The sequence below is a fragment of the Plectropomus leopardus genome, chromosome 11 (genome assembly GCF_026936395.1).
Source record: "Plectropomus leopardus strain MGB_pleo_1.0 chromosome 11, ASM2693639v1, whole genome shotgun sequence".
NCBI lineage: Eukaryota > Metazoa > Chordata > Actinopteri > Perciformes > Serranidae > Plectropomus > Plectropomus leopardus.
Genome location: NC_142186.1, coordinates 59,419 through 77,280, shown reverse-complemented (window position 1 = coordinate 77,280; position 17,862 = coordinate 59,419). Strand labels below are relative to the sequence as shown.

Here is a 17,862-nt window from a genome sequence, read left to right as displayed (position 1 = left end):
TTAATACATTCTTAAATCACTAATCTTAAAAGGGAAATTATTTTTAAAAGTGATTTTAACATAAACTGGGATAATAAAACAGACAGAAAAAAATGAAACAATTTGCAGACAGCTTCAATCTTAAGTCATATAAGTTCCAGCAGGAATAACAAAAACCTTAAAAACAATAATTGATCTTATGTTCACAAGCAAGACTGATAGGATTACCAAAACGTTTAATCTTCTATTAGGGCTGTCTGATCATAATTTTTGTGTACTAGAAAATGACACAAAAAACACCTAACTAGATCATCCAGGATTAGCAGCTTTAACATAGTACCTAAAAATGAACAACAAAATCTAAAGTATGCTATGTAACATTATGACTGGTCCAATGTATTGACAAGTAATGAAATTGAGGATGGCAGTGACATTTTCATTAACAATATCAAGGAAGTTGTCAATCTCTTCACAAAAAAGGTAGATCACAAGTAGTGTAAAAAAACACTACCTTGGCTAAATGACGGTATTTGGAAATTGATGAAAGAGAGAGAAAAAGCCTTAAAAACTTTAAAAACAGGGCTTATAAGTGGTCAACACATGTTCACCTCACCGAGAAACAAAGTGGTGAAAAAGATTGGCAAAGCCAAAGTAGACTTTTTTATTGGATTAATAGAGGGGGCAAATAGAAATGGAAAGATAATATGGGAAAACTTAAACAAACTATTAGGTCAAAACAACAACACAAAGCCCAATAATGTACAGCTCCAGGTGAATGATATGCTAACTAGCAATATGGATGTTATTGTCAATACCTTTAAAATATCTTAATAAGCTTAGTTGAGGAATTAACAAATCATTTTAAACAGCCAGTTATTTCTTTAAGTCTCTTGATGAAAGCAAGCCTGTGTTTTATATAAAAGACATAACTGTCTGTGAGGTTCTAAAAATCATTTCTTCTTTGAAAAGCTCCAAAACCAAAGATGTGTTTGGTTGTGCCAGCAGCTTCTTAAAACTTAACATAGAGGCTCATGCAAGACCAATTACACATCTGATAAATTTGTCCATAAAACAGTCAAGTGTACCAACAGTCTGAAAGACAGCCAAAGTTACCCCAGTCTTTAAGACTGGCGATAAAAACAAACCAGAAGAATATCAACCAATAAGTATTTTACCTATTGTTTCGAAGGGGGCTGAAAAATGGGTCTCCATGCAATTAATAGAACATCTTAATATACTGTATGTGATACCCCTCTCCACCCAATGCAGTTTGGATTTCACCAATATCACTTGACTGAGACAACCCCCTGCTATTCCGTTGAGAACATCGAAAGTTTATGAGACAAGGGTTGCTATGTTGGAGCCGTTTTCTTGGATTTAAAATTAACTTTTGACACAATTAATCATGATGTGCTGCTGTCAAAGCTCGATCATTTTAACTTCTCAAACAGTGCCCTCTGCTGGATGAAATCATATTTGTCTAATAGAATACAAGCTGTTCAAATTAGTGCTTCAAGTTCATCTTACCTCAGTTGCCCAGCCGGTGTCCCACAAGGCTCTATACGGGGGCCTATTTTATTAAGTCTTGATGTTAATGACTTACCAAATGTTTGTTCAACTGTGAAAGTTTAGCTATATGTGGACAACACAGTATTGTATACACATACTAAGACAAAGCAAGAAGCTGCTGTTGTACTATCTGCAGCCACGGTACCAGTGTCTCACTGGTTTCAAAGCTCATGCTGACATCTTAACACAAAAAAAATTGTATGCATGTTTTTCTCCGCATGCAATGATCTTTTCCCACATAACATATTGTTTTACAACCTTGACACATAAAACAGCAGGCACATTAAAACCCATCAAGTCTCTCTTCAAGAAGACAGTCAAATTCCTGGACAAAAAGCCTTTCCATTTCCATTACTGTAATATCATTAGTAAGTATAATATTTTAAACTTTGACAGTTACTTAATGTTCAGGGATTTGTGCCGTGTTCTTAAGGTTTTAAATGGGCTTGTCCCCCCCCCACCATTAAATCTTTTTATCCGGAAAAAGCACAATAACAGGATAAATACCAAAGCTCAAACCAGACGAGACTGTAATGTGCCGAGGCACAAAACTGGACACAAGTGTGAATTTGTCTTACATTTTATGTTCTTTGTGATACCAGCCTTAGGACTACGGATGAAATTTGCTGATATGTTGATTAATGTGCATTGTTCTATATCAATAAATTTAATTTAAAAAATAAAATAAATAAAACATTCAGAATTTCAAACTGGATGACATGACTTTTCCAGGCTCGAGTAAAGAAATTGACTTTAAACCATTTTTATTAAAATAAAAAATAAAACAAATCCACTGTGTGGTATTTCCACTTATTTTTTTAAATAAGTGGAATGTTTGTGTTACACATGTCATGTGACCAGGGATGACCACTCAATGAGGAAGTAGAGGAAGTAGAGCAGTACAGCAACACCCTGAGGAAGGCCACTAGACTGATTAACGTCTGCATTTTTCTTTTTCTGTACTTTCCTTTACTACTATCCTCTCCTACACAAGAGTGCCTGTGACTGCCCAAAGACCACTCCACCACTGCTCAGAGGTAAGCTGGTCCTTGGCTCCTTGTCTGTCTTTTTTGCATACCTACCACAGTGTGCCTTGTTTTACCTAACACACAGTGAGCATTTCAGTTTCCATTTTTAAAAAAAACAATTTAAAAAGAAAAGAAAAAAAAATCATCAGCAAATCACTGAGATTCCGATTCACACAGCACAAGTATCATCCCATGACCTCTGTGTTTCATGAAATAAAGTAGGTAATTTACCATGGAACTTTACGGACATGACTGATTTGCATGGGACTAAAATCATGTGTGAATATTGCTTATTTAGTGTGTAGTTTTTAATCCATGTCTGCCACCGTTTCTTTGTGAGTTTAAAAAAAAATGTTCACCCTTACATGTCACTACTTCCAGGAATCAAAAGTAGCTCTTGTTTCTTTCCCTATTTGACTGGTTGGCACAGTAGTAAACAGCACAACAGTTTGGTTGCGGTGACGTGACGTCATGTGCAAACAACCTATTGTAACCTAAATTTCCCTCCATCACGAGCAACTCAGCATGCGCTCAGTGTACAAGCTGAGCAGGGCTAAGATGGTCACGGAGCCTGCAAATGTGTGCACCGCTGCGTCCTGCAAACCACGCCCATGCAGAAAAAAGTCCCCCTACTCAGAGTTGATTGAGTTAATTCTGATCACCTGTTCTGGAACTGAAGACTTAGTTTCCCAATTCAGGCTCAATCAACTCAGAGGTCGGGATTGGGCTCAGAGTTTTTTGAGCCTGCTTTCTGAAATAGGGCCCAGGATGTGTAACTAAGCTGCAAAACACTTGGTACAAGTTGTGAGCTGTAGTTTAGCAGTAAATAATCAGCCATGTGTGTCTGACTCTAGACCATGGAGCTGTTAAATTGATAGAATGAGTTTGTTGCAGTGGTGGCTGTTATCTGTGAGAGAAGCTATGTTGTATGTGAACAGTCTGAACTCAGAGCTGTATTTTATGACAGCTTAAAGTCTACTTTTAGACATAAACTATGTGAGAGGGCCTGAGTTTAAACCTCCTGTCTAACACACAGCAGATTTAGAAAGAATTCAGGCTCAAAATAAGTTATCTTTCTGCTTCTTCACAGTGAGATCAGTAAGCAAGGGTACAAATCCCAGTTGTCTGAAATGAGTTATTTGTCGTGTCAAGGTGTTTGAGACCATAGATAGAAAGATTTTGAGCTTTTTATAGACGATCAGTAAGTGTGCTCACAAATCCTCTCTTAAACCTGTCACTGCTGAAGAAATGCAAGTTTTTGAGAGTAGAATTTTTTTTTTTGGCTCAGAGCTGACGTGAAAGGCTTTTAATGAAAAAAAATGTTGAGTTATTGTAGAATAAAACTATTAAGGATAAAAATGACAAAATGTGACAAACTAATGAAGAAGACCTATTCTTTATTGTCACATGTACATTGTACAGCGAAATTCTAATCTGCATTTTACCTGTCCTCTATAGGACAGTCAGCAGCTGCGTGCAGCTCTCAGGAACTAAATTCAATACTTCAACTTGGGACTTGAATCCCAGAATTTATTTGCTGTGAAGCAACAGAGCTAACCACTGCGACACCATGCAGCATTTCTGTCTAAAGACCAAGAGTAAATCTTAAATAGTATTGTTATCCTCTTTCTGACATCAGACTTTTCATTAGCGTGGTAAGACCATGATGATGTGATCTGTTTCTCTTCCTGTCTCAGTTTGGACTCTCTCCAACCTGAAAGACCTGAAAGTCCACTGTAGTCTGGTTGGACCAATCAGGGATCCACTCTGTACCTGAAAATATAGGCAGCCAATCAGGGACTGCCGTGATGACGTAGCGTTCAGGCTGCTGCTTTTAAAAAGTAAAGGCTGCTCCTGCAGCAACAAGTGTTAACTCTAACATTAGCAGAGTAAACACAGCAGTAAATGAAGTTACATCAGTAATACAATTGACAACAACAATTAAACAACAAGGGGATGCACTGGCAGAGTTTCTCACAGTATAAGACATATTTGCTGTTTTTCTGACCAGATATAACGGAAGCTTGATTTACTTACTGGCTCTGTTAGTGATTAAGATAATGTTCCCTGGTACAGATAAGCTACAATGTTTTTGTTGTTTGGCCCCTGATTGGCTGATGGAGGAGAGGCTGCAAAACTGGGGGTCACAGCCATGCAGATGTACACTGGTTCACAATGCTTCAGACAGGCAACAAGGACGCTGCCAGCTGGTATTTAGCAGTCAAGAGGCAGCTGGCTGCTGAAGGAGAAATGCTGAAATAACATCATATTTGCATTATATTTGCAACGCCAGTGTATCACATAACCCTCATAGGGTTTGTTGCCAACAGTCACCTTCACATGCAGAGTATATATAGTATAATTAACTGACAATGTATTTGTGAAGTAGAGGAGCAGACACTAATGCTAACACATCAGTATTGTCAAAGTGAGTAACTCCAGCCTACTGAAAGTGTTTGGGTTGGCAACAGAGACAGTATAAAGATGGACAACATGACAGCTCCCCCAAAGTGTAACTTTTCAATCTGGATCCCCCTCTGGTGTCTGTCTGCAGCATAGGTCTTAAAGCCTGCCCCTCCATGTTAGTAAATGGGACATAGGCCAAACTAAAAACTCAAGTACACAGCACATAAAGTTTTCCCAGACCGAAAGACAGTTTGTCACAGATGGTAGTTCACATCACCCAGATGTTTGTTCAAGTGTTTTTGTGATAAATTCGGTTTTAATTAGTTATTTAGTTCTACAAAAAGGGGATTTTCCATCATGATTGACGGCTGTGACAGCCAATCCATGTACTCACATTTAAATGGGCTGTTCGTGATTAGTCAAACAGGTGTTTTGGTGGGAACTCCCCCACTGTGGATATTGATACTGAGCAGAATCCAGCTCTCAATAACATGAACATCGCAAGATGGCAGCGCCCATATCTGGGGTATTTTAACCTCACTTAAGCATAGCTGGGGTAAGTGGGGGTCTGTCATCCATACAGTCTGTGGTTGGTGGGTCCAGACTGATATGGAGAAACACAATGTTTAGCTCATGTGATCAGGACCGTTTCGACACACTAGTTTTCATGCCTTTCAGAGTGGCCGGTCAGGACTGAGAACTAAATGTGGTCAGGCTCCAGTTTGTACATATATTTTATTGTGAGCATACTACATTTTTTCATCTGACCAGTGTCGGACTGTCAATCAGACTGATAAGTTTCAGTTCTGTAATACTTTTTGGTGGTTTGCTGACTGTTGCACATGGTGGTGCACATTCATGGCACAAATTGTGTCTTTCACAGAACTATGATTAAGATTCTTTCTCAAAACATTTAATAAAACAAAAAACCCTTGTCTGAAAAAAAAAAAAAAGAAAAAAATACATATTTCACATCTGCCTTCTCAACTTTTTGGCTTCCCTTATCACAGTTCAACCAAACATTTCCTGGTTCTCAGACTTTTCATTTTCATACCTGAAGACATCAAATTCTCCAGCATTTAAGAATAAAAGCAAACATTTGATAAAAATCTGAAAAAACAACAACATAATTTTATGCAGCAGAATGGTTTTCTTCTTCTCAACCCCTGCAGTCCTCACCCTAAATTGGGAATAACTAACCTCCACTGTCAATCAAATTCCGCAATATGGCTTTTCCTGCAAGAGGATAAATTGCTTATTGGATGAGCCATCTATGGTCAGTTTGAATTAACCCCATAACAGATTATTTCTTTTTCCAAAAGTTGCCATTGAGAATCAACATATATGAAATCTGTTTTGGCCACCTGACATCTAACAAATGACCCTGTAAAATGTGTATACTTGCTGCCTGAACAACATTTAACCACTAAAAATACTTCTTTCCAACACTGGCCGTGTCCCTCTAGCTCAGCTCTTCCAGTCCCAGGGGACACACAAGTCCCCATCCTGCATGACTGAGTAGAAGTGAGAAACACAGATGTGAAGGCCCTGCATAAGGGGAGAGCGCTGCTCTACCAGCCTTTTACAACACAGGATCATCTGGCTGGAGCTGACACTAGGCTCCTTGGACAGAGTCTTCAGAGACAGATTGTGGAGACACAGCTTCACCAGAGCCTCCTCCTCTGCCTGCAGCCTGGACAAACACAAACATCAATGAGTCAGTAACAGAGCTGATGACATCTGCTTTTGTGTTCGCTGTGTTCATAGTTTGGGTTAAAAGGAAAATTTAAGAAAAAATTATATTCAGTTGAATTTTGGCAGATGTGTGAATCAATGAATAACTGAATAATTTTTAGTATGGTTAATGCAAATGAATGCAGTTTCGACTCACTGTCGTGTGTAGTAACACTGAGGTATTTGTAATTGCTAATTGAAGTCCATTGATAAGATAAGAGTAGCCTTTATTGTCTCCCTTCAGAGAAATTTGTCTTGGACACCCAAGAGACCCAGGCTACACAAATATACAGTCAGACCACACTTAACACGCAGTATCTTCCTTGGATCCATACAGTAACAAGAGAACACAGGCGACACTATCCCACACAAATACAACCAAACTACAATTGACACACAGTATCCCCACCAGTCGATACACCCAAAGAGCATTTAACAGTGCCCTGAATGGCATGTATGCTCTACCTTTGATAGTTACACTAAAGTCCTATACAAGATTACTGCACAAATGCCCTACACATAATTGCACACACACTAAGCACAAGTCAATTCATCAACCTTACATCAGATATGAAACAATGCCCTATACCAAAATATTGCACATATATTAAATGCAGAACTAAAATCCATAAACACAAGTCATAAGGAATTTTCAAGATGTTTCAAAATTAGATGTGTAGTAACAGACTTGGGCATTACACGGCCCGCCTGATGTTTCTGCCCGGCCCAGGAGGAAACCACAGAATTGTGTGGGTGAAACAAATAAACTAAATAAATAAATAAAATTAAATATCATAAATTGGCTTTTATTTTGAAACGCTTGACTGTTGAGTTTGCTTCCTGTGAAGCGTCAGCTAAATTGACATCTGGCTGAGGCGGGTCAGTTTGTGTGAGCGTATACAGATGCAGGGAGCTTCAGTTTCAAGAAGCCTGCTACTAGAAATGAGTGTTAAAAAAAAGCATAAGGTCTATCCCGAACATAGTGTTTAATAAGTCATGGATTACCACGTATTTTTTCGCGGATGTTGGTAGTAAAGCAGCTTGCTTAATTTGCAGCAAACGTGTTGCCGTATTAAAAGACTATAACTTGAGCTGTTACTTTTAGACAAAACGTAGAAAAATATGGAAATATGTCGGAAGTAGCACTGATAAAAGTAAACTTTTTCAGTGCAAGTCTGTAAGAGACCAGTACAATGAAGTACACACACGTGCCCAAACTAAAGATGTCTTTAAAGATGTGTGGGATGGGGAAAATATTACTGAAAACCCAGTGCAAACAGAGTCACTTGATCCTTTATCAGGATGCATTTGAAGTGGTGAACCCATTAGGGTCTGGAAAAAAGAAGCACAAAGTACTTGCAATGTATCTCACACTGGCAGACTTATTACCACACCACAGGTCAAGTATTGACCAGATGCAACTTGTTCTGCTCTGCAAAGAACAAGATTTAGTAGTATTTTGGTCAGGATTTGGTCATGGGTCAGCTGGTCAAAGATTTGAAAGATCTTGAGAGCAATGGCGTGGCGTTACCTGATGGACAGGTCTGTAAAGGAATACTGCATGCTATTGCTGGTGACAATTTAGGGTCACATGGGATTGGAGGATTTCTTGAGAATTTCAGCTTGAGTGTTCATTTCTGCAGATACTGTGAAATAGACAGAAACACATTTCAGACAGATCCTCTCTGCAGGCACGCACAGTGCAGTCATACAGAGAACATGTACAGAGACTTGAAGGTGGTTCGGTCCAAAGTGGAGGTATCAAATATGACTCCTTGTTCAATGAACTGTCCTTCTTTCATGTATGTAAGCCTGGACTGCCTCCATGTATTGGCCATGATTTATTTGAAGGCACTGTAGCCTCTGATCTCGCGTTATACATCCAGCATCTGGTGAAGGTCAACAAAGAATTCACTTATCTTGAGTTGAACCGAAGGATTAACCAGTTTAAGTATCAAGGGAATGATGCAAATGATAGACCTTGTGAAGTCAGTCCAGGAAGTGATAAGCTGGGTGGTCATGCTGTCCAAAATTGGTGCTTGTTGAGGATGCTGCCAGTGCTAATTGGAGAGAAAATTAAATCTCCAGGTGACAATCAAACTTGGCAACTGGTTTTACAGTTAAGAGAAATTGTTTCTCTTATTTGTGCACCAGCTATTTCAGCCGGACAAATTGCATATTTGAGAGTGCTTATTGATGAGTATTTGCATCTCAGAAAGCAAGCTTTCCCTGGTCAACCACTAAAGCCCAAACATCACATTGTAAGCCACTATCCAGAGCTCATAATCCGTTTTGGGCCACTTATTGGTTTGTGGACACTCCGGTTCGAGAGTAAGCATACTTATTTCAAACAGTGTGCAAGAAAACTGCACAATTTTAAAAACTTGTGCTCAACTCTTACAGAGAGGCACCAGCTCCTCCAGGCATATCTCAATGCTGGCAATCTCCTCCCACAGGCTGTTGCAGTGAAAAAGGCAGCTGAGTTTTTCCTACAGACTTCAATCACAGCATCATGGCATCAATATCAAGCTTTGATTTTGGACCTGATAATACTTTGATTGCTCATGTAGCAACTGTGAAAGGCACAAAGTACAAAAAAAAAAAACATGCTCATTGTTATAAATGAAAGTTCTGAAGGCCTTGTGATGGGAAAGATCATTGTGGTACTTATCCACAATGGTTCAGCAGTGTATTTTGTCACTAAAAAATTTCAAGCCCTGCTTCTTCATGATATAGGTGTTTATGGCTTGACACCACTGCGGGAATGCTACTGTTGTGTTAAACAAGACGACCTAGTTGATTATTACCCTTTACCAGAGTATGCATTGTGTGACATGTCAATTGTTGTTCCACACCATTCTTTCCTCTCAACAGACAGCAATGGTGACCTTGGTGGACGAGCTGAAGGAGGTAGTCCGTAGAGCCTTGCCAAATCTTTCTGAAGCTGTCCAGGAGATTTTGATCGAGAGGTTAATAAGCTCTAGTTTAGAGTCAAGAGAAGACCTCAGATATGTCAAAGAAGATGACATTGCAGATTTGCTACCTGTTATTCAACAGAGAAAACTTTTGGATGCATTCAAACTGGGTATGTTTGCTTACTTGCTATTTCATTATACATCATAATAATTCATTTAAGGAAATTAAAAACTGTGTGACCTATTTCATTTTTTTGTCAATTTTAGAGGCAGAGACAATCACCTTGGACATTGAAGTCCTGTCTTCTCCCACCACTGCTGATAGCAGTGATTCTGCATCACTTTCCAGTCATTCTGCCTCATCTGTGGCCTCCTGCTCAGCATCTAATGTAACTGAAGACAGCCAGCCCTCCTCTCAGGTAAAGAAATCATGGCCAGAATCTTTTCAGGTGCCATGGAACCTCATGCCTGCAGACATTTGTTCAGCCATATCAGATGGTAAGAGGCCTTCACCTGCTGCACGGTGGCAGATGGTAAGAGTAGTAGCAGATGAGATGAGGAAAAATGAGGCAAACCCAACACGCTCACAGTGCCTTACAGTTTGCAGAAACATTGTCCGTCAATATCCGAACAGTTTTGCTGATCAACTGGACAATGGTAAGCTTCTGGGAAGTGGATATGAATCACTCCTAATCCAAGTTAAAAAAAATCGAATCGAAAACCTCAACCGCACAAGCAGCTTTCAGCAGCACTGGACCTCTGGCCGTGGCGAGAAGAGAGGACCAACAGACACATATGGCTGTACGAGATTCCAGCCCAGCCTACCACCAGAGGAGACTGAAACAACAGTAGAGAGCAAACATCAAAAACTCCAAGAGATGTACACTCGGGAAAGAGTAAATGGAGGTGACAGAGCTGAAATAAAGCAGCTGACGGAAGACACATATTATCTACAACGGTGCCACATTAATGTTCTGCCAGCACCAACAATCGAAGATTTAAAATCCAAATGGCCCTACCTGTTTTCCCAGAAAGGACTCTATTCTCACTTTGAGCTTCTCACAGACATCCCTGTACTGCGCACTCTGGAGCTTGCCATAGAGGAGTGTGGTAAAGCCATCATTGAATTTTTTAAGACTAAACCCACCAATGCAAAAGTGAAGGAGGTTCTCTCTGTGTGTGAAGATGTCGAGTTGCCATGTTTTGTGCTCCAGCTTCTGATGGCTCACTTTCCCGAGGACATTACAAATCTGATCCTACTTGCAGATGTAAGTTTTCTTTTTATATATACATATACTATGTCATACAATGACTCATCTTATAACAGCCCAATTTGTATTTCACTTTCTATGTCATAGGGATCTGCCACTACAGCTGACATTGAGAGGACAATCAACGTACCTGAAACTCCTCGTCTGATACTACTTGGTATGTTTAACCACTGCATATGCAAGCAACAAAATTTTCTTTTAAAGGTACCATTCCAAAACAATATTGCTTACAAAATTAGTGAGTGCAATTGGTGAGATAAACTTTATATTGCTGACTCTGTGATCAAGGCAGGTTTGTCTTCAAAAGCACCAAAAAAACACAGCTGTTTTTTTTGCTACACATCCAACCAGATGCACAATAACTACTTTGTAACAAGAAAAAAACTTAACATTTCTCCCTGTTACTGTACTATTATTGCTTTAAGATTAAGATACAGATGGGCAGAATATTCATGATGGATTAAATTCTAAGTTTCAGGTGACATGGCAGGAATTCAGCGCTGGATGGTCAGCCTTGAGGGACACATCCTGTGTGAGGGGATTCAACCCACGTTCTTGACGGGGCCTGCTGCCTTGTTTTCAACGTTCTACACCTTTAATCTACAGTACCAAGAAGAGGCAGCATGCACCCTCGAGTTCATCCAGAGGTTAGATACTTACCTGAATTTTTCTTGTGTGTTCAATCATCTATAGATTGTCTGCCTTTTATTGTGGTATTTATCAGATTGAGTTCAATAACTTGATTTTACATACTTAAACACTATCATTTTTCAGACGTTTCATTGGAATCAACCCTGAGAGAGGCAGCAAGACTGGCCGAGGCAAAGTGGTATCCAAGAAAACGGGCAAAGTTACAACCAAGAAGAGCACAACTGTCAACCCACGTGTCCACTCTGCTAAAGAGACTAATGGATTTGGAGTGGGACTTTCCCTCTTATTGTTACCCACGTTCATCCTTCATCTCTCTCCCTGTCTGAACACATCTTTTCTTGTCTCTTTCTCTGATATTTTCTATTCTCTCAATCATTCACTCATGACATCTCAGTCTTACACCTTGTATTTGTTTTGTCATTCTTTATGTGTTGTGTTCTGTTTCTGAAACTATATGATCTATTTGGATGTTAAAGGTTGGAATGTTATGGTTTGCTGAGGTGTTAGTTCATGGCTTGGGACATTTTAAAATAGGGGGAATGAGGGGCAGCAATGTTAATTTTGTATGGAAGAAGTTGCTAGTATAAGTTATTTTGGAGCTGATCCCCCCCTGTTTTTAACATGTAATTTTTATATGTAATACTGTTCACTGTTTAACATGCAATTTGTTCAGCATGTCAAGTTTTTACATGTCATGTTAACATTAAAATGAAAGTAAAGTGCAATAAGAAGCTGCTTTTTCTCTTACATTTTATTCACAGGATTGAAAAATCGAAAAGGTTAATTTTATTACGGTTTGCCTTCCATGCTTGTGGCCAGGTTTTGTAATACCTAAAGTCAGTGACAGTCTTGTAACTTGTTTTTCTTAACAAAATTGCAGCAACATAATGGCAACTCAGCTGCCACTTCTTTACTGTTTTTTTTTACAGTTCACATTGTTTTTTTTATTTACGGTACAAAACTGTAAATTTTAGTGACAGTAAATAGATGTTAATTTTACAGTAACATAATGGCAACTGAGCTGCCAGTTCTTTACTGTTTTTTTACAGGAAATGTATTACAGTGTAGGCAGGAGAAGACTGCAAGGGGTGCTAGGGCAGTGGCTTAAGCTAAGCAGGGACAATGGTTGAATTGGGAAAGTGTAGAGAGTAGGAAGTTTAGCTGGAGGGACCTGTGGAGTATGGAGGAGAGCCGCATTAGATTCCTAAAAGGAGCTTCTAATGATGTGTTGCCAACCCCCCAGAACCTGAAGCTCTGGGTAAATGGCGACCCATCATGCCCATTGTGTTCAGGTACTGCAACCTTAAGACATAATCTGTCAAGCTGCAAAATTAGTTTATCATACGTGTCGACATAATCAGGTGTTAAGAAGCTTAGCTGCAGGTATTAAAGAGAGAAGAAGACTTCAGGAGGTTTTAAAAAAGAGAGTCTATTTGTGTGTGTGTTGTGGGACTAACTAGGTGAAACACTGATGAAAGGAGGTTCCCACTAGATTACCCCAAAGATGTGTTAATTTTCACTGCTCTCTATTTAAGCCATAATATCTGATTAGTGACCTTAGGTTCTTCATTGAGAGCTTGTCCTTTTCTGGAGCACAAGTTTCTTGTGTTTTAGTTGAACTGAAGTCCTTCCTCGTTCGAGTGACGGAAAGAAGGAGGGGGTGGCAGAGCATTCAGCCTGATTGAGTCATTAGTGTAGTGCAATATGTTTTTTGCCAATTCAATATCGATTCATAAAATCCTGAAATCAATCATTTCCGTTGCAATGACCCTCGCTCCCATGGGGGCAGTGTGATTGCCGCCGGAGTGTGATTGATGTTGATCAGAGGCCCCGCTCGACCCCCAAACAACGTCTGTTATTTATTCATTAAAAGGCTGACAGTGGTATGTAGTGGTGTGTTAAAACCAGCACCAACAACATTAAAAGCCGACGTTTGGATACACAAAGTCGATAGTAGTTACATAGTGTGTGGGCCTTGTGAGTCAATGTTAAAACACTGCAACAATACGATCAACCTAGGTAACCATTTGAGTTGACAACACACAGATGTTTTGCAACCTGTTGCTAACGCTAAAGCTGTAGATCACACACACATGCAGGTTGACAAATCCTGCATAAATGTTTATTACTTTTGTTAAGTTCCGCTCAGGCAAAAATGTGCACTTTTCTGAACTTTAAATTTATTTTAGTTTTAGTTTTAATTTTTATTTAATAAGGAAATGTAATGGTAAAATACATTTTGGTGTCAGTTAGCTCTAACTCAATACAGATAATACATGCTTTATTGAACACATATCAGTGTTCTAATGAATTATCTGGGTATTTCTGACATCAACACACAAAACTGAATAAGGACAGAGGGATGTTGTATGCTGTAAAGACCTCTGATGCAATCTGTGATTTGTGATAAATAAAAGTGACTTAACTCTCCCACCATGAAGAGCTGCATGTCTTTTTGGGAGACTTTGCCGGAGGCTACATGAGGGGTTGGTCCTCATTTTACCCATGTTTTGTATTTTTCATCCTTCAGCCAGTGCTCATTAAAAAGGTACCTTTCTGGCATGTTTTAACTTTCCACTCACTGTATCTTTAGGGGACAGAGTCACACAACAAGACAGACAAACAGATCTCAGTCACATGCAGACGCAAAGGGGCAAGCACCAATAAATTGAAACATTTACAAGGATTTCAAGCTCCTGTCAATACCCTGAGAAAACCCTTCAGTAAATCTTTTCCCCACTGCTTGTCTCCGTATCTCTTCTCTAATTCCATTAAAGTTTTGTCAATTTGGGGCAGTACTCTGTTGTAGCCTGCCACGCTATGAACAATAATGCTGCTTAAAAAAAAATAAATCAAAAAATAAAATGTGAGCTGTCTGTGGGTACTTTCAAGTAACAAATCAAATCATCTTTTGGGAGGAGGCAGCTCTAGAATAAACTATGATTTTTGACTCACTGATTTTTGCGATGGGTTCGCTGTCTGGCCTCGGGTGCGTGGCTCTGGAGGAAGACCTGCAGCTTAGGAGGATCACAGATGGTGGGGATAATGAAGTGCCCCATCTCATGAAGACTGGGGTTAGAGCAGTCACTATGATTAACACAAACAACAAATGATGTCTTACTGTGTGCTGACACAGTAGCATGTCACATGTTTGAGGTGTTCAGTGGTAATGTGAAAGCGTACTTCTCCAACAACATTGTGAGCCCCTGCAGGCTCCTGGGGTGCAGGCGAAGGTGTCGGGACATCAGACTCTTGTGGAAGGTGCTAAGGGTGCTGTAGTGCTCAATGATGGGCTGGACTGGTCCCAGCCTATCCACATGGACCACCTGAGTCCCACCCAGGAGGAAGCTGATCCTCTCTTTCAGCCAATCTGTCTGCTGTTGCAGGCTGTGATAGCTGGGCAGCTGGTCAAACATCTGAAACCACACAGGCAGAGGAGGGGTCACAAAACAAGAAGGACAAAACAGATGTGACAGCAAGAGCACTGTGGCTGCATTACTTTGGTCCACTGATGATGAACATCCATGGTTCCCAGCATAATGTCTCCAGAAGCATTCATCCCTGACTGGTCAGCAAACACCACAGTGTGTCCTGGAGGGAAGGTGGAGGGGCAGATTAATTCTACACATCTATGCAAGTGAATTTTGTTGGTCTTAAGCAGTGAAGCTAAATCAGAGAAATCAGAGGTTGAAAATGATGCTGTTTTGACACTGCATATTTAAAACACTTAAGTTTTACAACTGCCATGTCGAGTTGGGTTGAATCCCGGTCCCCGGTCTGGTCTAGTGTATAAACTTAAAACTGTTTGACTGTAAGCAAACTCACAAACAGCCATTTTCACACGTTCTGACACACTAAAACGGAGCCTAAATCAGCATGAGTTCAGACAGCGTCACAGTGCTAGGCCGAACTTTTATTGCATTAGAAACAATCAAGATTTATAGACTTTTTTACCCAAATTTTTTCAAGACTTATCCATGCCTTTAAGGTAATTTTTTATGACCATGCATTACACTACTTTTGTCTTACTTTCACCAAAATGACATCAGAAGTGTGATTAGCTACTGTAAATGTAAGATGATCATGTTTCAGAGTTGGCAATCAGAGAACAGAAGATCCAGTTTATTGCAATTCATTAACATACAAATCCAGTAGTGGGCAATGTTGTGTTTTTTTTTTTTTTTTTATGAAGGCTCACCGACAGAGAAAGTCTGAATCATTCATGCATTCATCACATGCAAAGGTTACCACTCTGTCATAAGATCATCCTCCTGTTGACAATAGTGTGATGATAAAGAACATTTCAATAGCCTTTAAAAAAATCAAATTAAATTAAAGCTACAAGCAGCAATGAATGGGCCTTTGCACCGCCACGCAAGTTGGGGTTGCTGGCAGGACTTCAAGTGTCGCAATCATTCATTTCAGTGAAAGTTGGATAAAGTAGAGAGTTCAGACCCTTGAGTGAGATATTTCACATGGTGTAGTACTTCCTGTGGCCAGTAGGCGGCACTGGAGGCCACACAAAATCTACATCATCTTGGTCTACGTGATTTGTACACCAAACCATGTAAATTTCATGTAAATCAAAGGACAGTTGTGTTACGAGGCTTACTTCCTGTTGCCAGTAGGTGGCTCAGTAATTATAATAATTAAATGAGATGTTGATATGTTCAGGGCTGCAGCCTGACAACAACTGTTAAATCTGGGGCCAATTGGTCAATGCAAACTGAAGTTAAAACAACTTCCGGTTTGGTGGTAACCACTGGGTCTCCGTGGCAACAGCGTTCACGGTAAACCTATACTTCAGAGGGAGGCACCATTAAGGTCTTAAAGCCTTTGTCACCAGATTTGAAGTGAATTGGATGAAATCTGTAGGAGCAGACCATCAAAGAAGAAAGCATGTAATTTCCATGACATGTCATGTTGCCTGTAGGGGCGCTATAAGTAATGATAATGGTTGTCATGTAGAAGTAGATACATTTCCTCCCACCCAAGCATGAGACAAGTAAAATATCAGATTTTTCACCAGATAAGTCACTCAAAGTTTCATGACTTTCATTCAGTGAAACTTGGAAAAAGTATGTAGAGACTTTGGACCCTTGAGGGAGATATTTCACATGGTGAATTACTTCCTTTGGACAAACAAAATCTACGTCATCTTGGTCTACATCATTTGTAAACCAAACAATGTAAATTTCATCTCAATGAAAGGATAATTGTAGGGGAAACCATACTTCCTGCTGGAAGTAGGTGGCGCAGTGAGTATCATAGTTCAATGACATGTTGATGTATTCAGGGCTGCAGCTTGACCACACCTGTAAAATCTGGGGCCAATCGCTCGATGTAAAGTGAAGTAAAAACAACTTCCTTTTTGGCAGTCACCACGGGGTCATCGTGGCAAAAGCATTCATGGAAAACCTATACTTCGGAGGGAGGCATCATTAGGGTATTAAAGGTTTAGTCACCAGATTTGAAGTCAACCGTATAGGATATATAGGAGCATTCCATCAAAGACGAAAGCATGTAATTTCCATGACATTTCATGTTGCCAGTAGGGACTAGTAAAAGTAATGGTAATGGCTGTCATGTAGATGTGTTCAGGGCAAGACAGTCACCAAACTTGGTGAAGATTGGACCATGTCCCTCAGAGTTATAAACTACTCCCTGGTTAATGGTGAGACATGGAAATGATTGGCCCAGTAACAACCGCACAATGTGACGAAAACTCCCTAAAGTAATAACTTTTGATGTCCCAGGCCTTCTGAGAGGATTTTTAAATTTTGAAGTCAATCGAATGAAATCTGTAGATGATCAAAAAATTGCAAGCCCTGAAAATGGCCGAAAATACGCCAAAATTACGCCAAAATTGCACATTCAATTCAAAATGGCTGACTTCCTGATGGGTTTAGGGTATGGGTCCATGAGGCTTTTTTGTAGGTCTTGAGCTGTTACACGTGCCTCCCAAGTTTTGTAGCTCTAGGTGAAATGTACTGTGGGGGCTGCTTTGTTGAAATCTGTAGGGGACCTTACAAAGCCATTTTGGCACATCAGTCCAAAAAAATCACATATGTGCAAAATCGTCATATAGATGTGTTCAGGGCTGGATTCCTATCAAACATGTGACGTTTGGGTCATATTGGACCATTTATAACAGAGTTACATACCATTTCCTGGCAGAACATGCAAATTAGATGCCTCATACAGATCACATGGTGTGATGAAAACTCATGATTTGAACAACTTTTGCTGTCAAAGGTCTTATGAAGGTAGCCATGACATTTGAAGTCAATCTGATGAAAGTTCTGGAAC

General features: G+C 39.8%; 2 protein-coding genes across 5 annotated transcripts in view; one reads left to right on the top strand and one right to left on the bottom strand.

The window, feature by feature from the left end:
• Positions 1-2,439: 2,439 nt before the first annotated feature.
• LOC121946337 (uncharacterized) lies at positions 2,440-12,630 on the top strand. 2 transcript variants are annotated; one of them, XM_088084917.1, is made up of 6 exons: positions 2,440-2,585; positions 9,591-9,801; positions 9,899-10,899; positions 10,990-11,059; positions 11,375-11,549; positions 11,677-12,630. In XM_088084917.1, exons 2-6 carry the CDS (start codon positions 9,597-9,599, stop codon positions 11,999-12,001), a joined length of 1,776 nt encoding a protein of 591 aa, XP_087941043.1. In that variant the 5' UTR covers positions 2,440-2,585; positions 9,591-9,596; the 3' UTR covers positions 12,002-12,630. The 2 variants fall into 2 exon arrangements, with proteins under 2 accessions (XP_087941043.1, XP_087941042.1); XM_088084916.1 differs by lacking the exon at positions 2,440-2,585 and having other exon boundaries at positions 9,531-9,801.
• Positions 3,957-17,862, bottom strand: part of tcaim (T cell activation inhibitor, mitochondrial) — a 38,143-nt gene continuing 24,237 nt past the window's right edge. The window contains exons 8-12 of one of the 3 annotated variants that reach the window (XR_015778070.1): positions 15,053-15,144; positions 14,737-14,969; positions 14,509-14,640; positions 8,248-8,362; positions 6,540-6,675 (exon numbers count right to left, since the gene is read on the bottom strand). Coding sequence is in view for 2 of the 3 variants with exons in the window: in XM_042490860.2 (XP_042346794.1) it covers positions 6,450-6,675; positions 14,509-14,640; positions 14,737-14,969; positions 15,053-15,144 (683 nt within the window). In the remaining variant the exon portion in view is untranslated. Of the gene's footprint in view, positions 6,676-8,247; positions 8,363-10,437; positions 10,469-14,508; positions 14,641-14,736; positions 14,970-15,052; positions 15,145-17,862 lie in introns of those variants that run through there. The other 2 variants (XM_042490860.2, XM_042490867.2) reach the window with 2 other exon arrangements.

Bases quoted from the DNA above. Each gene is read 5' to 3' on its own strand.
- LOC121946337 (XM_088084916.1), top strand. From the start codon at position 9,537: ATGCATTGTGTGACATGTCAATTGTTGTTCCACACCATTCTTTCCTCT. The intron at 11,060-11,374 runs GTATGTTTAACC...TTAAATTCTAAG, and splicing joins TCCTCGTCTGATACTACTTG to TTTCAGGTGACATGGCAGGA. The intron at 11,550-11,676 runs GTTAGATACTTA...ATCATTTTTCAG, and splicing joins ACCCTCGAGTTCATCCAGAG to ACGTTTCATTGGAATCAACC.